Source organism: Varroa destructor, unplaced genomic scaffold (genome assembly GCF_002443255.2).
Source record: "Varroa destructor unplaced genomic scaffold, Vdes_3.0 BEIS01000003.1, whole genome shotgun sequence".
Classification (NCBI taxonomy): domain Eukaryota; kingdom Metazoa; phylum Arthropoda; class Arachnida; order Mesostigmata; family Varroidae; genus Varroa; species Varroa destructor.
The window spans coordinates 55,668,580-55,694,475 of record NW_019211456.1 but is presented as its reverse complement, the minus strand read 5'-3'; the positions used below and the strand labels follow the sequence as shown (position 1 = coordinate 55,694,475).

General features: G+C 39.2%; 2 protein-coding genes across 3 annotated transcripts; both read left to right on the top strand.

Annotated features, from left to right (window-relative positions):
• Positions 1 to 1,146: 1,146 nt before the first annotated feature.
• On the top strand, positions 1,147 to 8,921 carry LOC111246769 (glucose dehydrogenase [FAD, quinone]-like). The gene is made up of 5 exons (XM_022796931.2): positions 1,147 to 1,435; positions 2,419 to 2,677; positions 5,940 to 6,097; positions 6,384 to 6,831; positions 7,322 to 8,921. The coding sequence occupies exons 1-5, from the start codon at positions 1,316 to 1,318 to the stop codon at positions 8,329 to 8,331; spliced, it is 1,995 nt and encodes a 664-aa protein (XP_022652666.1). The 5' UTR covers positions 1,147 to 1,315; the 3' UTR covers positions 8,332 to 8,921.
• Positions 8,922 to 10,661: 1,740 nt separating this feature from the next.
• On the top strand, positions 10,662 to 23,712 carry Ogdh (oxoglutarate dehydrogenase Nc73EF). Of its 2 annotated transcripts, none has more exons than XM_022796929.2 (9): positions 10,662 to 11,396; positions 16,149 to 16,355; positions 17,687 to 17,780; positions 18,646 to 18,837; positions 19,358 to 20,334; positions 20,493 to 20,658; positions 20,884 to 21,106; positions 21,208 to 21,997; positions 22,324 to 23,712. In XM_022796929.2, the coding sequence occupies exons 1-9, from the start codon at positions 11,115 to 11,117 to the stop codon at positions 22,483 to 22,485; spliced, it is 3,093 nt and encodes a 1,030-aa protein (XP_022652664.1). In that variant the 5' UTR covers positions 10,662 to 11,114; the 3' UTR covers positions 22,486 to 23,712. The 2 variants fall into 2 exon arrangements, with proteins under 2 accessions (XP_022652664.1, XP_022652663.1); XM_022796928.2 differs by lacking the exon at positions 17,687 to 17,780 and adding an exon at positions 16,869 to 16,980 and having other exon boundaries at positions 10,663 to 11,396.
• Positions 23,713 to 25,896: the final 2,184 nt, after the last annotated feature.

Below are 25,896 nucleotides of genomic sequence, written 5' to 3'. Positions count from 1 at the left end.
GTGTCGTTCATTGTCGTAGCCGCTGCACGAACTACTTACCGTGCCTTGTTGTTGTTACGGTCACGATTGTCGTCATTACCATACAAGCTTTATTACCATACAAGCATTATTTTACTATGGGTAAGAGTCAGTACCCTTTGCACAGAGTTACGGTCGCCGCCGCTACCGTATCAAAGAAAATAAGTAATCAATGACATTTTCCATACGAGAAATTCATTTACGCCTTGGTATGAATAAGTTTTACGACAACATTAAACTGATGCAGTATACAGGGCGCACCACCGACTCAACCATTCTACCCGGCAAAAATAATAACAACTGCTAGCTTGCGACCTGTGGTTATATCTCAACACTGAAAGATAGAATTGCCAGTCCGCTTTAAGAACCAGAGCACACATAATAAAATAATAACATTTGCCTTGCAGTAATATTCGACCGTGTTATTATTATATCATACCATCTGTACCAGGCGCATACTGGAATTGTGTCAGTAGCAGCTTAGTAAGAGGATGATAACTACCACCTCGCAAATCGCCCCTGTGATAGTTCCAGCAAGCTTCAACTAACATACATCTCAGCAGTATAGTCCCCCTGCAGTACATTTTGGTGGAGTGCTTCAGGTAGTCTTAGGTTATTACGCATCATTCTGGCCTAAATAACGAGCTTTATTGTATATTTAGTCGTTATGTTTAGTAGTATAATTAGATATATAGACCGTACGCCCGGAGACGATGGATTTTCGTTAAAACACGCAATCCAAAAACTGAATGCTCACGCAGGACTTCACGCTCATTGTGTAAAAATAAAAATAAATAAATAAAAAACAATACCTAGTAAATCAGTTTTTTATCTATTAAACGAATATTCATTTGTGTTACATCGTAGCGAATGTAAAAAATAGGCACCTTATTAAGTAATTGAAAGTCAGGACAGGCTGCATTATATTTTTTTTAGACAAATAATAATACTAATAATAACTGTTATTATCATCATCATTGCAAATATAGTTAGATTAAACTGCTTTAAATATGAGACGATATAATCCAACAATCAACAAGTCATTTATTCTTACGATTCATCATTGCCTACAGTGTTGCTTGGAGGGGCCGCAAGAGGGCGCTACAAGTTAAGCGATAAGACCGCGTACTGCCCTGGGTAGAGTATTAAAAGTGGAGGTAACTGAAGAAATCGGCAGTCCGGTTGGGGCGTCGTACGGACCGAGTGCCAACAGGTGAGAGTTGTGAGAAGTTGGGATCGTGCCAGGCGCGGCAAAATAAGTTGTGTGAAGACGTAACTGTGACCGTGTCAGAACGTAATGAATCGCGCGTATTTCTTCACATTGTTCGTGCTCACCGGGGCGCTGCTTGTAATACGTCAAGCCCAAGGAGGCGCTTCAGGTTTCGACTACAACACTCCTGAGGACGAACTTCTTGAGGTGCTAAACACTCGCTCGAATCGTTATTTCCTTAGCATAATTTTAGTTTCCATAGCTCAAACAATTTTAATTAATCAGAGAACTCGTAAATCGAGAATCTTTTGTATGCATCTGTCTATCAATCAACCTTATCGATAATTACAGTGAAAGAAGCAGTGAACCTATTTAGAAAGCTTATGCTTTCATGGAAATAGACGTAATGATTTTATTCAGGCAATTTCGATTTAGCAGTGATTTACAGAATGGTTGATGGTCAAAATAGCTCGTACAGCTACGTATAGTCATTGTTCCAATTTTTTTTGTATTTTACATATACAAAATAATTTACTCTGTATTTTCTATTTACGAAACATTAATATACTTTACGTCAGTATTATCCTGATTTATCAGCACCAGTCCGACATTTATCCTCAAACTCATTACATCAATATTCGAACCATGTGTAGTAAATATCTTGCTTGCTGATGTTTCGCAGATAAGAAACATGATAGAATTACTTGAAGGAACTTGCTATATTTCTTTCTATAAATTAAATAGAAATTATTTACAATAACGAATACCTCGCTCAGTATATTATGTTACATTGCACAGTATGAACGATACATTGTTTCCATACAAATGTTTGCTTTTCCCTAGAACATAAACGTACGTGCTCCTTAACGTTAATTTCCCGACTTTCAATTCGAGAAAGCTTTAATCTAATACATGAAAACTAAAAATGAAAAAAAGGATATCCTATTAGCGGTAGAATGTATAATTCAGGCTTTTTATATCGAGTACGCATTTTCGTGTAGACCCGCCTCTATGTGTTCCTTTAACAGTCCGGACCATCCCTATGACGCGGTTCCAATCAGAAGTTTCCCGCAAAAGTAGCCAAACCCCATAATTCGTCTTAAATACATAACATTAATCTATTATAGTGAATACACTAGGTGTGCTGTGCAGGAACTGTATTAATATAAACTATCGCTTTTCTAAATTAGGAATATGACTTCATAATAGTGGGCGGAGGTCCAGCTGGTTGTCGTCTGTTCGAAAAGCTTACAAATGAAACGCTATGTGGCCAATCCTATCGAGTTCTTCTTATCGAAGCCGGGGGCAACCCTCCACTCTGGACAGATGTGCCACTTTTCTATAGACGGACAGGATCGCCTGGCTACGATAATGTGATGTGGTGGTTCCCTCACAAGTCAAACGGACTTCATAACCTTGGCTTGTCTAGCAGCCCCACCGTTTTTGGAGGTAGGTTTGTTTTGAGAATCTAAGGAGTTTGGGACATATCGTTTGTTATCAGCTTTCTCAGATATAACTCGTATAAACGCATTTTTTATGGATTTCAAGTTCTAGTTGAAGTTATTTTGCAAGCTTTTTAGTTTTTTTTTTCATTCTAGGATATCCGACGAGTAGTTTTAGTTGTTAAAATTTAGTATTCCTCAAATGTATGTTGTCAAGTTTTACGCCAGTCAATTGTAATACTTCCGTTAACTGATCGGAACCGAGGCAACTACATTTGTGTTCGATAATTGACTATACTCCACGACAAAGCCTGATAGACAAAACTGTTGACAGGATAATAGCACAAAAGCGAATGCAACGCAAGGTCTCTGATCATATTGAAAAGGTCGTCCCAGTTCAGACTGAATTTGTTGCTAAGAATGAAAAAAAAAAAACGTATGAAATACTGAAGCACTAAAATGTTATGCTTTATAGGGTTCGTAGATATTATGACATTATTTGAACAACAAGGTAATACAATACGAGAAAATGTTCAACCAAATGGGAGCTGGTTTCAGTCGTAAAGTACACTTGGTAAGCTTACAGATTACCAACCTGAATCGATCTACGTATTATCTGTACACTTGTGTATGGACTAAAGGACTACCTTTTGATGCATTGTACTTTATTTATTTAGGTTGATTCCTTGCAAGGCTACTTCACGCAGTAATAAAAAAAAATATTCATCGACGAAGTTTTCTTGAACGTTTGCGTTTTTTATGACCAAAGCCAGGTCTTTTTATATTGCTTGGGGTTGTTTTTGCTCTTATATTAAAATACTTATGTATTTTCTTAAATCAATTAAACGCACTAGCACATCATTTGTTATACCTTGCATCTGGTAGACAAATTTCATTAAAAGTTGTTAAGCCTTTCAAAAGCCATGCCTTCAAGCTAGGTTCAAAATCTAGTTATAGAGTTAATGTTGTTCTTGTGCGCGCTTCGTGTTGATCCTCAGTGAAATAATTCACATTGGACGTGACATGATACAGAAGAAATATAACTTTAGTCAAAATGGAAAAGTATTTTAAATAATTGACCGATCAGCGATGCCTCATCTGGTTAATTTTTGCAACAAGAGTTTTTTCATCTGAGGGAAGTCGAGAACAGCTAGATGGTTCATGCCGAAAATTGTTTTAGACAGAAAAATAGTACAGCAAGGACCTCTTTTGACTTCTTGCATCTTCAGGGAGTATAATTGACTATAATAATCTATTTTACTAATATCTTTGAAAGTACAGGATTTCTTAAACTTGCATGTACCGGATCAGTCATGCGTACTGGTCTGACATTAATCATGTAAGAACTGAGGTCCTGAGAAGACAGGCGTATCTTTACAAAATAGCCCTTAAATTACGGCTTGAAATACCAGTATACACACATGTTCGTACTATTTTCATGAGTGTCTGGTTCTTTTGACAATTTTTTTATGAGGGTCTTCCGCGTCGGCTCGTAGGCATCTTCCTCGGATACTTCAGAAGCCGTCTGGGAACCGATGGACTGTTGATTTTGGCCAACAAATCCTGACGAAGGTTTCCTTCAGCGCGTAGACATTGGACAATGGCTAGTCTTTGCTGATATTTAAAAGGCAAACCTTATGCCTTAACAATGTTGATATAGTTGTTTTCTTTTAAAAAGAAATTATTTTTTTCTATAATAGTACCAAGAATAACAAGTGAAAGCACGCCCGTGGCGACAAATAGCCCACTCAAATTTGTAGAAACACCAATCTCAACAATTCGCTATATATAGTAAGCAGAACAACAGTCTCGCAACAGTTTGAAAAAATATAACTAAATAGTGCAAAAGTCCTCTACATTTACATATTTTTCTTTACTCTCATCCTCATGACATTGGCTCTCTTGTAAATGTATCTGTCTAAGAAGACAGATACATTTAGACAGGTGTAGAATGAAAATTCTCAAATAAAGAACTTAAAATATATGGGTGTAAGAAATCTGTCGATAAGTCCCCTGCCCAGAAACAGTTTTTTTGCACCCTTGTTTACGGGCATGTAAAATCCGTGTCTTGTGCAGCTCATGTCCATATGCCAGTTTCTTACAGACGAATGTGGCTACCACAGTAAATAGCAAAAAGGAATTCATGTTTATATTAATTTAAAAAAAAAATGCGCTAATTTTACTTCAAAAACCATGAACTATTGGTTGAAACTGACTTCTTTGCTTTTATCTTATTATTCATTAAGGCTTGCTAACGATATCTTGGATGCATTATTTTACTAGAAAGTGGTTATTGATTTCTGGAATTGATAACTATTATGTACTAACTAAGCTTTGAACTTGTATTCAAAAATTGTAAAGAACCTATATACACGGGACCAGAACTACTTGGGCCTATTGTCGCTTGTACACGCTGCTATTGAGACGTTTGCGCTAAACGGATACGGTTACCCCCAGCTTTGCAAAATCTTCTTAACTTCTTATAAGAAAAAAAAACATTATTTCAATTAATGTGTCGTGTGTTCTAGACATAAAAACATTCGTAGTATTAGTAGAGACCATGCACATATCCCAGCATACATATGGCTGCTACAATCCAAAAGCACTGAAGTAAGAAATTATGTCATTACGTTTTTTTTGTCTATAATAAATGTTTTTTACGCGGAATCGTGATGTAACCTGTTTGACATATTTAGTCTGCCAAATCTGCTTCACCCCATATCTGCGTTTAAATTTGGTTGAATTGAGCCTGTCATTGTGAAACATTTGACTGTTCGTTTCGCTATGCGGCATAACTGAATGCTGTCAGAGAGTCCATACTTGAAAAATGATTCGATGATACTTCGACTTCTGACATCGACCGTACTTTATTTACTTCGAGCTTACTAAGTTCTTATAGTACCAAACAGCGAATAACTTTGAAAAACAATGGCTAGCCAGATACGAACAATGGGATTGATTATATTTAGGACGACAAAAACAACTGGATGGCCTAATGCTAACATACTATATAGAGTTCAGAATATTAACGTGAGAGAGTTGGTAGATAGTCTTGTCTTCTATCTTACCTACTGGTAGTTCATTCCACTATTTCTCACCCTGCCTTAAATATCGTTCGATCGGCCATCACCTACAAATTACCTCGCATTATGAAACTGCGTAAAACTTTATAAGTGATTATCTAGTAAAAATTGATTTAAAAGTACTTGAAAATTATCTGAGAAATCTAAAATCAATTGAAATATTTCGTTTGTACTTGTTATCATCAGCTAAAGTGCTGGGTGGTGGATCAACTTTTAATGGGGCAGCATTCCAAAGGGGTTGCGCAGCCGACTACGACCGAATCGAACCCGAGACGCAGTGCAAAGGGTGGAATTACAAAGAGGTTCTCAAGGCCTTTAAACACGATGAAAACAACCAGGACCCAGTAAGATACTCGCTTCTTCTTTACATAAATCTCCTTCTAAACGTTTGAAGTGTCTGTTCTTGTAGTGCATTTCTTTTATGTATATGTACGATAAATAATAGTACAGGTAGTGCGAACTATTTGCGGAATAAATAGCGTTTGATTGAAAATAGTAATAATAATCAATGAAAAGGACTATTTTCGCTCGTTTCGTAATTAACAAGAGGCGGCTTCTTAGCTGACCCCGCCTGTCCGATAATCAAAAGTGATAACTACTAATTGCTTTGCCACACCCAACCATTTGCAGAGCATTAGGAATAATGGGCACCATGGAAAGAAGGGCACCATCTGTGTGAATTCGCTTCTATTAGATAATGGCGAGACTGCTGGCTACCATGCCTGGAAAGACACGCTAGAACTGCAAGGCATGCAATATGCTGACCCACATGATGGCACATGTCACGGCAAGGGGTACCATTTTCAAGCAGCATTTTGTCACGGAATACGGTATTCTGCTGTCACAGCATTCGTCACACCATTTTTCCAGGCACGTCGCAACCAGATGCATATTAAACTAAATACACTTGCCACAAAGCTAGTCATAAATCAGTCTGGAATAGTTCCTCGAGTTGTAGGTGTCGAAACGGCTGACGCCACAACGGGTGAAGGCGGAAAAACGTATCGAGCTAAGAAAGAGGTTATTCTCACTGCTGGAGCTCTTAAGACCCCCCAATTGATGATGGTCTCAGGAATTGGTAAATGCTGTTTAATAGATTTTTCTTATCTCTAGAATTGGGCCAAACAACTTAGTTGAATAAAAGGAAGATGTATATAGGGCTAATATGAATTCCTACTTAGTTATATTTTGGACCAGAAATACAAAAACCAAGTTAAATTGTACTTTTGGACGAATATATGAGGCCAAAAAAACGATTAGTAGAGGACATCTTTACTTCAAACAAACTTTCTATTTAAATAAATAGGCATATATATTGAATGAAATGAATTGAAAATACCTCTACGAAACGTAAGCGGGAAACGGGGATACTTACAACTAAAAAGCTATTGTATATCATTGCGGCATGTACTTTGTTCAACATGTAAAAAATCACTTGATTTTAAATATCATCTAGAAGGGCTTTACCGTTCGAGTTACTGCACTCGGCTGCAATGCTGACACTATTATGCCCATTGTTAATTAGTAACTAACTTTAAAGTATTTTTCATTCTGTTAATGTTTTTCAGGTCCTGCAAAGCATCTACAGTCAAAGGGCATTAAAGCCATCGTAGATCTACCAGGCGTTGGCCGCAATCTGCACAATCATCCTGGCATTTCATCATTTTACGTCAAAAACGTGCCAGAGACATGGCTGCCAAATAATACCTGCGAAGACATTGAGGCGTATTTCCGAGGCCCCAATGGGTCTCTCCTTTCCTCTTCCGTAAATATGGTTGGAGTGGCGTACCGCCAATTAGATCGAGTCGATATGAACAGACCACTGGATGATGAAATTTTGAAGAACAATTTTTCTGATGTAGAATATACCCTTTCCGGGTCAAAAGGCTTTGGAGGGCCTTGGTTGGCAGTTGATCCTAAAATTAAGGAAGAGTACCTTGGTCCTCTGAAGAATGAAAACTTCTTGACCGTAAACGTGTATCAGATGCACCAGAAGTCACGCGGGTTTGTAGAACTAAATTCGACTTCAGTGGCTGATAATCCTTACGTGTACTTCAACTACTTCAGTGAAAGGTCTGACCTCGACACGCTGGCCGTCGGAGCTATGAAAATAGCAGAGATGTTACGTTCCCCTCCTTTTGCTCAACATGCTATTGAGCTGTACGAACGGCCATTCCCTAAATGCAAAGAGCACGCGTTTGGCACCCTTGAATATTTCCGCTGTCTAGTCATGTACACGACGCATGCCAATTTTCACTACGCTGGTACAACGAAAATGGGTTGCAACCGCCGAGCCGATCAAGATGTTGTCGTAGATGGTCGATGTCGCGTTTATGACGTTGAAGGATTGAGAGTAGCCGACACAAGCATTGCTCATGCGCTGCCCCAAGGTCACTCGATGGCATACGCCTATCTGACAGGCGCACGTTGCGGCGACTTTATCTCTGAAGACCATTATCGCTGGAAAGGTAATGAGCGTAGGTCTGTACCTACACCTTCAGTCACAGACTACAAAGGCTCGGCTTTTCTATCAGTGCCAAGACAAGCCCAGTGGAATTCTAATTACCGTCAGTGGTAGACGATGAAGAATATTTTTGATAGTTTCGATACCAATCTGTGATTATCACTGAGTCACAACACAAAATTAATGTATTGATTTTTGAAGGTAGTTATGTTTGTCCGTAAAGATATACATATAGTGAAATAGGTTATGCAACATTATGAATAAAAAAAGATTATGGTTAACACTGTATACACATTTCTACGTGTATATGATTTAAGATAGACAACTAACGTTAATAAAAGTTGTTATGTTTTGAAACCAATGCACAACAATTTTGTGCTGCAGATATGTTATGGTTGCAATTTTTGTTTTGTAACATGGCTCCTAGCAGTTATCTATAATCCTTGTCCTCTAAGCTAAAAACATTTTTACCTTCCTGTTTGCTTGCTGTGTTTTGCTCAAATTTTGAACAATTGTGCGGGGTACCGATAGAGAATCATGTCTTTCAGCTTAGGTATCTTTTTTTGGGAAGCTAGTTGCCAATTTATGACGAACGAGGGTAAAGACTTTTGCTAAATAAACCCATTACAACACTAAAATGAGCTAAAAAGATTTGTCCCAAACTGGTTCGGCCTTAATTTTAAATAAATGATCTTTTATTTTTATTTCTCGCATTTTCTCCTCCCGAATCTCTGTTACAACTTAAAAAACTGTCATAAAGACGTCTGCATGTATGTGTACCATATGCGCCTGTGCGTATTTGTTATGCTCTATAAAGTATGCACCATTTATAAAATGTTGCTTGAAACCACGTAGTAAAATATAATAATTGTTTGTTTTTAAAAAAAAAATTGATGTAGTACGAGTATGTACAAAATTAATGCTAACTAATATAATTATTTGCTTATTAAAGGAAATACCCCTGGGACGTCTTGGCAAAGCTTTAATAGACATCTTTTGCTCGTCTAAATATAGACACAACTGCTATGCCGATAATGGATATTATAAGTTATCTAGGTCTGTAAACCAGGTTATGATTTCGGACCATAAAAGGAGGTCGGTGGATGGCTGAAAAATTAATAGTTTGAAAAATTCACTTGGCTATATATATACATATATATATATATATATATATATATATAAAGTATAAAGCGTGGTCGAACTTAATAGGGAGTTTTCCTATTGATTTCTTACCGTTTATCTAAAGTGCTGTTACCGAATGGAAATTGTTTCTAGAATAATGTAAGCAAACTTGGAGCCATAATGAAATGCTTCCTCATTATCATTTGAATTCAAACCAAGACTATCTGAAATGGGCCTGTGAGCGATTTAGGTCCTGAATTGAAACTGGACGCTTTTTATATTGAATAAGCATGACAGTTTTAAAATATGCAAAAAATCGCCTAAATATATGGTTTTATTATTATTTCTTTTTATATACTGTCGTAAAAAGGAAGCATAGGCAAAAGTTTAGATCGATGGCCTTGGTTATATATATAATGAAGGGTTTTATGGGTCAATGAGGTTCTGCTCCTCTCTATATGATACACTCTATACACATGATTGTGTAGTTAATTACACACCTAAATTTGTTTAGTTAACGGTAATGTTATAATGTATATGGATTACAAGTACCTTAATAACATCCATAATACTGAGCTTATAGCACTACTAGCAAAGACAAATCTGGTCCCCAGGGCATTTAGCTGGAAACGACTCCTTCGCGATTTACTACTTTTATAGAAAGAAAACGTTACTACGTATATATATATATATATAAGAGTTAAACCTATGTGCGATCGTTAGTGTATTTGTTTTTCACGTAGATATCTAAAATAGTTTAAATCGTTCTAATACATCTAATATGGGGCTAAAATCTGTTGGTGGACATTCAGGTTAAATTTTAGTTTTAAATTGACCTAATATCCTTTAAAGTATTTTTCCTTTCGTATCATTTAGTATTAGGCACCACAGTAGAACACCAGACATAAACAGAGCTAATAATAATAGTCCACTGAAATAATGTAGTAGAGATTATTTAGAATGCAGGACGCATAAATATGTACAATATTTTTAAGAAACGAGTATAAATACAGGGCGAAATAAGCTGCTCATTTTATTAAATTGTAAGACGTTTTCATTGTCGCAGAATTGCGGTGTATATATATATATACAAAATATATATACACCGCTATATAGTAAAAACTTGATAACTGATATGTCAAGCACCTTTTATCCTATATAAATATTTTAACACTATCCTGTATGTATTATATGTAAGGAGCGCCCATATACAGATACGCCACTAAAAAAAGATATCAACACCGTTGAACTTAAAGTGTACATGTCATATAGCGGTACCGAGTTCTGCGCGTTAAGCTTTAATCAATGGAACCGGGCGGGCATTCCGACCGGTCCGGCACAAGACTTGGTCGGGGTCATACACAAGGCAAGAGACCTGCTACGAGAAGCGAGCAGTACAGGCAGGCCAAGAGCAGCGACGATCTGGCTTAACCACGGATAAAGAACGCTGGCTTCTGAACAACCATAAAGTAGGACAAAATTTCGTTTTTTAGCCATTCTGACCCCTCAAGGTTAGTTTAAGGATAATAACAGACTGAAGCGAGTGCACCATCTCTCAACACGTAGTAAAAGAGAGTACCAGTATTCCGTGGCCAGCTAGTTAATCAGTTGGTTAGGTGCAGGTGGCGTTAGGACAAACGTGTAAAGCCAGTAGGAAACGAAATCGAGACCAAAATAGAAGTGCTTCTGTAGCCATCTGCGACTTCAACTGAAATCTATTGAACTATTTAGTGGTGTGCAGTTCTTGCTTGGCACTCCGTATACTTAGTGGCGGTATGGAGCGGGCCCGCACCGTCATGCGGACACTGAATCCAGCGTTACGGGCGGCTTCTCTTGGCCGAAGTCCCCGCGCCTCCTGCGGACCATCTACGTTAGCAGTAGGCCTGAATCGGGACCGATTTGGATACCATCTGCCACGACAGTCAAGTGGTAGTTATCAACAGCTGGCTAGTTATCAGACCCGTGCTGCTCAAGAACCATTTCTAAATGGCAGCAGTGGAGTGTACGTTGAGGAAATGTTCCGCGCTTGGAAATCTGATCCAAACTCTGTGCATAAGGTGAGTGTTAGTAACATTTAGCATGGAATGCTTTCAAAGCTTTCGTTATTTTTCTCTCAATTCTTGTACGGTTTCTTTGCATTCAGTGCGAGCAATCTCATGAAGTGCACACTAAGTAACTCCCTACATACGCTTAATAATTGTTATTTATTTTTATATGAATACTAATAAGCACATCGCGACTTCTGTTAATCACACAAATCCATAGTCCTTCTTTTCGTGCGGTTGACGTTGGTTGGAAATAATAAGTTTTGTTTCTGGTGGTGTAGACATACATACATCAACAAATACATAGGCCAGGGGGCTTACTGTTTTCTGTGTAAGAGCTTATTTGCTCTGTTTTTGCTCTAGCCGGAAGGGCATAATGATGGTAGTGGTAGTGGTAAGCATGCCTGCAGCTGTTGACATTAGCGCCAGCAAAGTCATTGCCAGGTTAGTCAGCCAGTTGGTGGCACGGCTATAGTAATGCATAGGGTAGCCGATCAAAACAGCCGCTCTGGGCCGAACAAAATCAACAGCCTGGCAACTTTGGGGGCCGCCACGATATATGGCATAGAATGGTAAACAGCTATAGGGTCTATATATGTTGCTAGGTAACGTATGTAAGAATCGTCGACTGAAGTAGATACGAACTATAATTTTCGTGACCATGGAGCACGTAAGGAGTGCAAACTTTCAGTGAAATGGAACGTTCCTTTGGCGAGCAGAACCAGGTTATCTGTAACATTTTGTTGTAGGCCTGGTTCCTTGGCATCTTCTAATGCTACTAGTTAGGTTCGAAGGAGACGAAGTCAAAAGTGGTGAATTTGTTAGTTGCTTGGGCAGCGTAAATTGTACGAAGTCAAGTAAGTCTGGAAGAAAAGTACGAAAAATAAGACTTTTGCCAGCAAAAACTATGTAAACTGTAGTAGACGGTCATTTCAGTATTTTTATATACACCCACCTTCGCTTACCCTCTTGTAAAACTAGTTATTATCCGGCTAGCACATGAAACTGAGTATACCTGTAGTACGTAAACAGCACTTCAATGAGGGTTAACGGTGTACCCGAAGAAGTCAAGTGGCCCCTATAGCCTCGGTTATCGGTCATTCCCACCTGTATTTTCTAAACATCAGATAATTTTTCATCCTAGCGTTACAGTTAAAATAAATGATTTGATAATCTGATAATGTCGCACTCAGTGTTATGCGTCGAAACGTCTACTACTCTACGGATGCGATCAATCAAATAAGTTGAACTCGCTATTTATTAAATTTTCGACTCAATGAGTGCAGAAAATAAAATCTAGATCTAATAAAAAGAATACTGAAATTGATCTGTAGAGTATCGACAAACAGAAAAGTCGTGCAGCTCTAACGTTTCGTCAAGTTCTAGAAATTTTAGAACATAAGTCAATTTGTTTAAAAAGCAACGCAATATTTACACCAAACATTTTATTCCGCCATATTGAAGAAGAGATGCTGCATTGTCAAATGAAAAACGCTGTAGGAGGGCGACGTTCTATAACGAAATGTGTTTTATGATCTATAAACTTGACTGTGAAACGATATTTCCATGAAGATACAGAACGTTCGCGGTATATTTGATTCAAGTGCAATTTGAATAGCACTGAATTACTTTAACTCACGCGTTTTCAGATTTGTGAGAAATCGCACATGTTTTCATAACATATTAATTATTACGGAGTTATTTTTTTTCTAGTTTATTAAAGTGAAAATCTGAGAACATCGGTTGGCATTTGCAGACTGGCAGTAATATTTTGGTTCCTTCAACCATTCGCAAAGCGATTTTAAAAGCATATAAAATTTATTGACGCTTGAAATGAAGATAAATTATAGTAGAAATAGCGAATTATTTAATTATTTAACTACTATGATTGTAGCTTTGACGATATAACATTTTTGGGGTTTTCAATTTTTTCAGTTGTATCAGCGTAGATTTCCATTAGCTAACATAGTAGACCTTACACAATGATTTATTTCCATCTACGATAACCTGGCTATTCTGTTGTCTCGTTATCTCCCGTGAACATTTTGATTTGTATATTTCAAACAAGCTGCGCATAGTTATGGCTAGAAGAACGGTAAAATATTGTCGGATCATTTAGAACCGCAACGAAAAGATGAATATTTTCGCCAGTGAAGGCTTTTGTCGATGCATGCATTACAAGGATTTAAGTACGTAACTGCTACCTTTATACGCGGGATTGGTTCTCTCTTCCACGTTCTGTGTACGTATAGTAATATTTTTAATCATGCTATATCAGTCAACTCAACAATCAAATGCCTAGACACGGTAGACGATACTGTTCATCACAATATGCGTGAATATTCCAGCTTTTATGCACTATTCAGATTTCGGGTCCTTCTGTCCACGGAGTAACATAAATGATCACAATAGTTATGATTTTAGATTTTTTTTGTTTTTATAAATGACTCTAGCTCTCTAATCGATAACGTGTGGCCATGAACTGATCTGGTCTCAAAGATTGTTGTTACAGCTGTGCTTAAACTTCGAAAAGAGCCGTGTAAGAGTAGAATTCTAGTACCTAGACTGACACAGAGTGCGGAGTTAGTCCATAAGCACCCTGCAATCGTATTGCGTTCCTTAAGCTACAGTGAACGGGCGAAAAGCCTTAAACCAAGTGCGCGCAAAGGTGTTTTCCAAATCGGTCGCATTTTGAGATTTTGGGTAGAACCATTGTTGTGATGAAGTGTCTTTGAAGTGATTATCGCTACGGTTAGGTAAGGTGTCAAGGTTCTGTCATGGCCTAGAAATTCATTCGACTTGAATTCGATCAAAAATTTGTGGCATTATGTCAAAAGCGATTTAGCGCTGGGCAGGAGGCTCCACAACCTTCAACAAAATACGGTGCTTTAAGTGTGGGCCCAGGACATGGCTATGACGGAGATGATGCGAAAGTGTGATTTAGCTGAAATGTGATATTATACTGTTAGCCCCTCAACTTGCAAACATTGTAGGTTTATTAAATTCGTACATACGACATACAGATGACTTTTGAGCACAGTCTAATTTTCACAAGCACAAATTGTTGTGCGTGGTATCGTAAATCTTCATTTCGTGTCTATATAGTTTCTAAAAGCTGTTGAAAGCGGTGTTTGAAAGCGGTTGAATCATTGTTAGACAAGGATTAAACGTTTTTTCACTAGAATTAAAAAAAATTCTCTCGAACTGAAAATAGCTGTCATCATCGTAAGCTTGCCACGCTATAATAGGTATATTATCTGAAGAATGCCATTGTATTATTACGTGATGTAATACATTCGCCGACCCACTAAGGCGCATTATCGGCGTTGAGGTAAAATTTCTTTTGGGGGTTAACACCCGTTGGGTTATGTTTATCCTCATACGCCGCTCCGTATCATGCTGCAATAATATGAAGACTATGGAATCCGTTTCAGTCAAAAGGCTTCGGCTAGGTTGCAATCTAGATAAACACCTCTCCGAAACCATTCGAAATGTTTTCGAGTTAATTCCCTTTGTCCGGTGTGTTTATCGCATGCGGTGACATTAACTATCTTTTTTAAGGACACAAGGCTTGGGATTCTGATATTTGGGTTGGTTATGAATGCATTAGGAGGCTTTAACGAACAGAATGTGAAAGATGTGTCAGGTTATTTCCTGCTGAAGCTAGGAAACGTGTAAACCTATAGTGTGGTGCACACAAATTTAATAAAACCCTGTTAATAAAAATTAAAAGAACCGTTTTTCTATAAATGATATGTCTATATGTATATGATTATTTATTAGAATTTTTGAATATTATTTTTATGGAAATCGGAAATCCGTGATATTCAGATTCAATAGATATTGACTTTTTCTTTCAGAGCCATATTTAACAAATATATAATCATTCGGTGCATCTAGTGGGCTCGTTCTACGAATTATTATTATTACGGTGTTTGTTTTTTGGAAAATAACTACACCACTAACATATGCCACTGGTGTAAAAAGGTTGTCATTGTGCTTCAAATGCATCTAATTGTTACTTTTATTCTATACAAGGTTTTATACAAATTTTTCAGAATATGATATAGGTTGTCAAAAGCAATATATTTCTCATGAAACCATAAGGCTTTATGTTAGAAAAGTAGCAATTTTTTTAGTTTTCCAATAATTGCAATAGACGTTTGAAATATCATTATACTGGGCGCTTGGTGTTACTGAAAAAGAGTCAACAGTGAGGTATATAGTATTTCAAAGGATCTATGCAGCCCTAATAGAGTGTAAAGCGCCAGGGACACGTTTGTGTGGCTTAAGTTTACATCATCAACCTCAAGGCACAGTTTCATTACTATTTTAGAATTAACTTATGAATATCTGCATACTGCGCAGTTACGGCTGAACTTTCGTCAATATATTCTAAATGGTCCTTATAATGATATAGCCTTTAGAGAACCCATTAGTGAAGAAAACCATTAGTTCCATGCAAAGACTGAAACTATACGTGTATATATGTGTACAGAATATATATACAATCATGATGGCTTGACAGTTGTCATATTTTACTTGATTACTATTTGACGAGATGAAAGCACAGAAGTTCTCTGCATTTTAAGAAAATAATGCCTCAGCGTTCAATGCTTCTATTGCACAGAATATTTTTGACAAAAAAAAAACTCTGCTGCGAGTTTTAAGGCGCCCCATATTAATGTACACTCGCTTTTCTCTAATCTTTACTGAGTAATTGGTCCTTTTGTTAATATTTTCTCTTCGTCATTATCTATTTAGTCATGGGACGTTTTCTTCCGAGCAGCTGCTGCAGGACATGGTCCTGGCCAAGCTTATACAACACCTCCGACACTGGTATCGATGGGCATTGCCGCTGCACCTCAGCAGGTACCTGTCGGTCCCTCGTCTTCGATCGGAGTCGTTCCAGCAGCTCCTCGCGATATCGAGGACCATCTCTCTGTGCAGGCTATCATTCGCTCATACCAGGTATTTGTGAGTCAAAACTCGTTAGTTTTGCCTAGAGGCTCATATGCGTGTTTAAATGGAAATAAAAAAAACTGTCGTCTTTCTGGTCAATACACCGATTTACAAAGTTTAACAAACAATTAATTTAGTATTGTGGCGTGTTCTTAATCAAATTGTGGCCCTTAATCCTCCAGCGTCATCGGTTTTCAGATGTGTACTGAATCTCAATTTAAAACATACGAATTTTTAAAGAAATTTTATTATAGGAATAGCGTCCATTTATGACTGCTGTGACCGCTTCACAGCAACGCATGGTCGAAGTGTATTTTCTGAATAACAAATATCTTTTTAGGTAACCACATATGTAAATAAAATACTCACTTTTACCAAAAATTCTTTAGGGTGACATGCGCGAAATGTTTTTTGCATCTTCCGCGCGTTTTCATTTCTGGGCCATTTAATGATTAGTGCAGTTAGTATCAGTTAATCATGACTGTAATATTATTTGTGTTGTTGATTACTGTGTTAATTTAGGTACGAGGTCACTTTGCTGCTAATCTCGACCCACTGGGCATCCTGCCGGTACCACCCATAGGATCAAACGGCCTTAAAGAACCAGAGAGCGTTCTTCGTGGTTATAAGCTAGGTAGGCGTTAGGCCCACTAATCGAGGGCCACACAGAGGACGAGTTGATGTTGTTACTAACGCAGTGTGTGTTTTGCCGTTGTTTTGCTTAATGTCTCTTTTACACGCGGCTTCTTCGTGTTGCCTTCGATTTGGGGCTAACTTCATTAAATCTACCAACTACCTGCATCGCATCGCACTTCGCCGCCTACACCAACCTCATCCACTATCATTTAATCCGAACTAATCATCATTGATTTTATTATTACACCGCTCAACAAATACTTTTAAATACCTCCTGCAATTAACATCCGCCTGTACTCAAAATGCTCGACTCGTTTGACCCTTACTAACAAACCCGGAAATACTGACTATCTTTATCTAATTGCTAAATTCATTGCATCACCGGACTTTGTGTGGACTCATAATGTGAACGAGGGATGTTCGAACGGGTGCAAAACTTGATCCAATGAACAAACAAATACTAAAACTAACGCTTTCGCCATCTCCGTGCCCGTATATATAAAAATAATCGTCACTATTTTTGTTATATTGCTTTTTATGTATTGGGAATGGGGATCGGGACCGGTTTGCATCCAATGCTGAGACATGCTCATTTTTTATATTTACGGCTGTTCTGATTTTCACCTAAATTTGAAAATTGCGCTTTCTGCTATGTTACCACTACGTAACACTATTCTCGGGCCATGCTTGCTTGAGATGATTAGATCAGGGGTCACTTCTATGCAAACCTCGACCCGCTTGGTATCAGCAGATTGGAACGTACCTCTGGAGATGTGGGACGCTACAAGGCCAACTTCGGTACGTGGTTTCAAGCCGGTCTAATGTTCACACCAGAAAATGCTCAGCTGATTGTTTTTCAATTGCTTGTGGGGGTTTCTTCTGTACTGATATCTATATTCCTCTAGATACCAGTGTCTTAATTTATACATGCTTGCACTGTTCAATCGTCAGTTTTTTTCTTAGAATTGAGCAATCCCAACAATTATTTCCTTGTTGAATCGAGCATTTTTACTCTTAAATTCAAGAACATTTTGTTTGTCAGTCTTGCACAAGATCGAGGCTTTGCTTAAACCGGGCAATGGCGGCGCATCTCCTTAATGAAAGCGTATAAAAACGAAACTAATATCACAGACGAGGAGAATGACATCTGGCAAGATTCCGAAAATCTTCTCGATTCCTCTCGATTCGAAAAATCGTAATTCCGAAAATTTCGAAGTCCAGAAGTTTCGATAAAGATAAAAACCGCCCAGATTTTTAGTAATAAACATGTTAGCTGCTCTATTTTCTTTAGACTCGCTTGGCTTCTAGAGTATCCATTACACTGATTCTTGTGCTCACAGCATGAACGAAATTTAAATAAATCTTAGTTTCTCCTGTGGTGTCGTCCAAAAGTCACCGATTGTATTATTAGCTGCCAAACATAGTTAGTTACCATTAGTAACTAAACAGCTAAATTACTGAGTAATAAGGAAGAGAGCTTTTTCCTTACATTTATTTTTCTTAATATCTTTTGTTTTTCTAAAATTGTTTCCTTAGTGGCTGCGTTTGTTTGAAAATTTGTCATTGATTAAACATTATTTGGTGTAGAAAAGGTACCTGTAGTATACGATAGTTTTCGGATCCAGTACTTATATACTTTACTTTCGGTGTTACAATATTTCAGACGATAAAGACATGGACCGCATGTTTAAGTTACCTTCTACAACGTACATTGGCGGAAGTGAAGGGGTACTACCGCTTCGTGAAATTTTGCGTCGGCTGGAAAATGTCTATTGCGGATCTATCGGTGTCGAGTATATGTTTATTAACGATCTGGATCAGTGTAATTGGATCCGTGAGAAGTTTGAAACTCCTGGTTAGTACGGTTAGAACTTGGTCGTATGTATTGCACGGATAGACCATAAAAGAAACAGTTTGAGGCAAACCAGCCTACATGGCATTTCCTGTAAGGTTAATCATTAAAGTCTATACAGATACTTCAGATCCACTCCAGAAGCCCTAGAGAGTCAAGGTTATTTGATATTAAAAAGGCATTACAACAAATAGCAATTAAATGAGCCTAGATTGCTTTTAGTGTAATGTAATCGGATTATTACATGCGGCTTTATTTGGAAGCGGAACGCGTTAGCGGTGGACGTGACGTGCCTCTTCGAGCAACAAATTAATACGAATAATTTAGTTGAGGTACAATAAAAGCCGGTATGATGAATCGGTTTGCCGCTTCTTAGCTAAAACTTCGTCCGTTTGGCGCATATTTTAAATGTGAGTTTCTTTTCCATAATCACTGATATTTTTCATTCTTCTGGGAATGCGGGCCCATATGTTTGTTATTGTCTACAGTATAATGAGCCTATAACCGTGGGTGTCGTTTCCAGGTGTGATGAACCTGAACGCTGACAAAAAGAAACTTCTAATGAAACGTCTGCTGCGGTCGACGAAGTTTGAAGAGTTTCTTGCTAAGAAGTGGGTGTCTGAAAAGCGTTTCGGTCTTGAAGGCTGCGAGGTACTGATTCCGGCTATGAAAACCGTTATTGACCGTTCCTCGGAACTCGGAGTCGATTCTATCGTTATGGGAATGCCGCATCGTGGCCGCCTTAATGTTCTGGCCAATGTATGCCGTAAACCGCTCGAAATTATTTTCACACAGTTCTCATCTCTCACACCAGCCGACGAGGGTTCCGGAGACGTCAAGTATCACTTGGGCATGAGTCACGAGCGACTCAATCGTCAATCGAACCGCAATATGAAAATGTCGGTTGTAGCCAATCCATCACACTTGGAAGCGGTTGATCCAGTTGTGTTGGGCAAGACTCGCGCTGAACAGTTTTATCGAGGTGACACGCAGGGCAAAAAGGTAATGTCCATGGTACTCCATGGAGACGCAGCTTTTTCGGGTCAGGGTATCGTATACGAGACGATGCACATGTCGGAACTTCCTGATTACCGTACCCATGGTACCATCCATATTGTTGTCAACAACCAAATCGGATTTACGACCGACCCCCGTTCGTCCCGCTCTTCGCCGTACTGTACAGACGTTGCCCGCGTTGTGAATGCACCCGTGTTTCATGTTAACGCTGATGATCCCGAAGCTGTGATGCATGTGTGCAATGTGGCTGCTGAATGGCGTGCGAAATTCGAAAAGGACTGTGTCATTGATCTTGTGTGTTATAGACGTAATGGCCATAACGAAGTGGACGAACCAATGTTTACCCAACCGCTCATGTATCAAAAGATTCGCAAACATAAGGGTACGCTCGACTTGTACACTAAGAAGCTCGTTGACGAAGGCGTCGTTACGGAAAGCGTCCTTGAGGAAGAAAAGCATAGATATGAGGCCATACTTCAGGAGGTGAGGGCAAACATAAAAACGGATTTTCATCTATAACATTGCTTTGTATTTCGGACGGACTTAGCTGTTTAGTATATTTTACATAATGCAAGTGTATAATATTATTGGAAACGAAGCAAGGGGTTTAAAAACTAGACTTTTCATTTTGGTGTCAATAGGCCTATACGAATGCTCAAAAAGAAACACAAACGCGCAACCGTGACTGGCTAGATTCACCTTGGAGCGGCTTTTTCGGCGATCGTTCACCTCTTGTTTGCGATCCAAGCGGTGTCTCCGAAGCTGTTCTCAAGCACATTGGATCCGTGTTTTCTTCACCTCCACCAGGTAGCGCATTGTATACTCAAATAGACACATTACTTATTTGCCCTGTTCAGCTGCTTCATAATGATCACTATCTGCTTTTTACAAACTTAAACACGAGTTGTGGAGCCATTATTTAAACTGGATTGTTCGATATTTGATTTGGTGTTTAATGTTGGATTCAATGTTAGGTATTCGTTAACAATGTTAATCGAGATCAAATAATTATTGTAACCTCCCATATTGCAGGCAATTTTGCTATTCACCCTGGCATCAAGCGTATTCTGAAAGCGCGTTTGGACATGGTAGAACAACGAACGGTCGACTGGGCTTTAGGCGAAGCCCTGGCGTTTGGCTCACTTCTTAAACAAGGCATTCACGTCCGTCTTTCTGGTCAAGATGTGGAACGAGGAACCTTCTCACACCGTCACCACGTGCTCCACCATCAAACACAGGACAAGACTACATACAGGTATGCAGCAGCAGAAGTGACAGGTGTTGTGTACATACTGCATAGTGTTATGAATAAACTTGCCTAATTCATGCATGGGCGTACCTGAACATTATTTTCAGGCCACTATGCCACCTGTGGCCGGACCAAGCTCCATACACTGTGTGCAACTCGTCTCTGTCTGAATATGGCATCCTCGGCTTCGAATTGGGCTTCTCCATGACGAACCCGAACGCCCTTGTCATGTGGGAGGCACAATTTGGCGATTTTATGAACACAGCTCAATGCATTATTGATCAGTTCGTGTCATCCGGCCAGGCCAAGTGGGTACGTCAATCGGGGCTTGTCATGATGTTGCCCCACGGCATGGAAGGAATGGGACCAGAGCATTCTTCAGCCCGTCCTGAACGTTTCCTTCAGCTCTGCTCCGAAGAACCTGATCACTTCCCCGACGACGCTGCTAATGCCGAGTTCTTCATGAAGCAACTCTATGATTGTAACATGATTGTTGTAAATTGTACAACACCGGCAAACTATTTTCATGTATTGCGGCGACAAATCATGCTGCCTTTTCGTAAGCCACTAATTGTCTTTACTCCGAAGAGCCTTTTACGTCATCCCGAGGCTAAGAGCAGTTTTGACGATATGATCGAAGGGACAGAATTCAAGCGAGTTATTCCGGACCAGGGATTAGCTGAGAACAACACTTCGTCTGTGAAAAAGTTACTATTTTGCACGGGTAAGGTATACTACGATTTGAAAAAAGCGCGTGCCGATGCCGACAAAGTTTCTGATGTAGCTCTAGTACGTGTAGAACAATTGTGTCCGTTCCCTTTTGATCTTATCAAGGCCGAGATCGAAAAGTACCCCAACGCTCACATTCAGTGGGTGCAGGAAGAACATAAGAACCAGGTTGGTGTGTTTATTATGTACATGATTATGTAAATCTTAACAATGTAAGGAAAATCATGGTAGAAAAAAAAATATTGAATGAATTGTTATGTTTAGCAGAATCTGTCAGAATCTTTAGGTCTGTAGCAGAAATCTTTAGGTCGATGTTAATGGACTTTTTTTCAATAGGAGGTAGTGGGAACGAAATTTGCTCAAATTGTGTTAAACATATTTAATAGAAGCTAAACGTTGTACGATAGCAAAGCTTCGGCGAACTAATTCGCTTCATCCAGTCAAAATTCCTGGTCAGTACATGTGATTACAATCATTTTTTTTTTAACTTCCAGGGATACTGGGCCTTTGTTCAGCCGCGTATTAACATCTGCACGGGCTACCGACGACCTGCCTATTATGTAGGCCGTGGTGTTTCGCCCTCAACAGCTACTGGCAGCAAATACATCCATAAAAAAGAATTCGAAACTTTCATGGAGGATGCTATGGATTACTAGAGATCTATTAAAAATATGAACACATCTGTGGCACATCTAGCTCGCCTGGTCGAATCATATTTAACAAGCAATGATGTGGAAAAGAGCTGTCTTTTTTTTAGATACACTAGAACGGGGTTCCACCATACCAGCTGTACGGTTGGAATTGAGCTCCCATCTACAAGAGACTCCTGCAACGTCAAATCTTAAAAAGTATCCAAAAACAAGAGTGATTTCTTTGAACGACACGGACATTTTGATGTTGTAAAGCGGGTTTAGGCAAAAAAATTTTGTTAGAGATTTCGTAACTTCAGTAATATGGCTTGTTATTATTCTCATTGCAAATTCATATTCTATTTCTTTAGACTTAAGTGTAGATAAATGTAAGATTTACTGTTGATTCTATTCCTGGTAGCTTTAGCAGCATTTGATCAAGTTGTAGCTGCTGTTGAAGACATTAATGATTTATTAATGATAATTGTAGTAATAATAGCGAATTCTAATAAGGGTAAGACATATTAAAACAATTATATATATAAGCAATGAATGGCCATGCGGACAAGTAGATCCAATTAATGTTAAAAAAAGCAAACAAGTGGAGGGGGTAATGGCGCTAAATACTTTAGACAGTACAAGAATGACAAGCGTTAGTGAGATGGCACAAACGAACTGCCCCGGTGTAACATACGCTTCCTATTTTTTTCCGATCAATAATTCATTACTGAAGGAACTTTGATTAACTGAGTATTCCACGACCTGGATTTACTGCTTCTAGTAATTATAGTTTCACGGACCCTAATGTGAAATTTCTAGAACGGAAGCTTATGGAAGTAGGACCTATTGGTCTTCATTATATTATGTTTAGGAAGCAGAATATTCTTTAAGGCATCGTATTGACTAAAAATTATCGCGTCGCTTATGTGTGAGATGTTACTCTTTACAATGTAACCCCACCGTGATTTTTGCGGACATGAGTAACAGCTAGCCGAACCGTTTAGCCTAATTCTGAGGCTTAAAGCATTACTCCTGCGAGTGATGAGAAACTACTGAACCAGCAAAACCGAGAAGGACCATTTATTATTTAATATATCTCTGCAAATATGTACTTACTCCCATTTACGGTGACACTGGCTCAGTCCACCAATTACGACTTACCGGAGATGTACATTAAACTTGTTGACTGAATTAATAAATTAATTGAAAAAGCTCGGAAATAAAGAGCAGCGAAGGCTATTGCACTTCAGTAAATATTGTATTTGTTTTTTGCCTGTGCAAGACACCACATGTATTTGTTTTACCTGCGCAAGACACTACATGTGTTTACTATTATTATTGTAATTTGTTTAGTATACGTGTTATATAAGTTATTTACATTTTCTAGGTAAAGCCTGTCCATATCTGTGCATAGGGAGTTATTGGGGTCGATGAATTCGCAGCTCGCCAACAACAGCTACGCAAAATAGACGACGATGTTCGACGTTGATTAGCTCGTGGGAGACATGTGGATGCATGCGATGCGGGTGCACTAGAAGCAGGCCCCTCGCACATCACGATAGCTTTACCGTTGGCCCCCAGCCGATCCGCCGCAGCAAAATAATTCAGCGCTAGCCAAACGGACTTTACTGCTGTAAACTGTTAGGAGTGGCCACTACATCAGCTTTTTCGGTAGAACTTTCGGACCCAACGTGAGAGGCGACTTTCGAAGCAATTTGAGCACGGGTGAATAAGCTGAAAGATTCTAAAAAAAAGGTGATTCACAGCCAGTCTGAGTAATAAATCCATAAAAGACGCCAGAAAAAGGTTTTCATGCATTCATTCAAGGCCTTCGAAATCTTATAGGACAACAAATATTTATCACTGGGACTGCTCCAGCTAATTTTGAGGATCCTGCAGAACCCTTCGAGAGTTTTCTCGGACCTTACGTAAGAGTATCTCAAAATCCATGAGTGGTGGCGGATACGGCGCAGCGAAAAGGCCCGGCGATCGTTCAGCAGGTGGCGGGGTCATTTAAAAATGGGTGCGAATTACATAAAAGGGATCGCTAATGACTCACTCCTGTTTGAGGTCACTTTCCTGTAGGAAGGTGATCACAGTAATCGATTCTGGGGCGGTTCTCTTTATAATTGATAGATAAGCCGGATATCCTATGGCATTTGGTCTGTATACCTGTTTGATTTGAAGCCCAGCGCACCCCACTAACGGCTCTGCACGCGGTCAACGACGGCTGGGAGAAGCCATTCATAAACAACCTCGTAAGAAATTTAATCCTTATCAAAGGGCTCTTTATACCCTCTCACGCACGATGCTACTGCTGAATGTGGTTTTGCAGTGCTTTTTTAATAAGCAGCAGGTAAGTGTTGCTCGCGCAATTAGATTATCCCATCAGAGTAAGAGATTGCATCACTTTAGGAGTTAAGCCAGATACTAAAACACCAATGAACCAATACAGCTATTTCTTCTGGCAACCAAATACGCCTTCGGTTTGCAACCAAATACGGTTCTTCGCACATGATTCCGACGGGGCATTTACCTCCGATCACTCCCAGTGATGGGGAGTTGCACTTGCAGCGAAGCAAGTCAGAGGATAAGATTCAAGCTATGCTGTGCAACGGCATTATTTAGCCGTCATACAATTCGTGGTATTTCCCAGTAGTTTCAGTGAAAAATAAACACGGAACGGTACGTTTCTGAGTCGGCAACTGCACATTAAACGTGTATTGGCTTCTATACGTCGACGACGTTGTCACGTCCGCTACTTGAATACCCTGGATCTGATGAGCGTGTACTGGCATATCAACATGTACCCTGCCAAGAGAGAGACGGCTTTCTCAATGCTAGAAAGAGGTTCGGCCAGTGCAAGCGTACGTCGTTCGGTCTCGCCAACGTATCCGCGATGATTCAGGGACTGATAGACAAAATCGTCAGAGCGTTAAACTACTAGATAGCTTTTCCAGCTTGATGTTTTTGCTTACTCATCTGATTTCAACAACCTTATGACCCACCGGCAGAAAATACTGGCGGCTACGAACTCCGCCGGCCTACATTTGAAGACAGGCATATGCCTTTTTTGTGGAAATTTTCACCCAAGAAAGTATGGGTACTGAAAATTTTGTCTATTCTCGTATCTGCCAGGAAGTAGGAGCTTCCGTTGTTGTAGTCCTAAGATCAGAAAGGAGCCTTGTACAGTTTTCGGCAGGATCTAGCAATCGTGCAGCGGGGCAGGGTTAGGGCGATGCTGGTATACCTAAAGGCCGGTTTATGTATATCACTTACACCACCGTTCGAGTTGTGCTGAGGCTAGATGTCATTTATAGAGCCCAAAGCGGCGTGATGCGCATTGCACTGTGTTGACCTCGGGACTTCTTGTCAAAAAAATTGAGGTGCATATTGTGGGCTGGCATTGCCAGACGGTAATAAGTTTCCAAGTCTTCG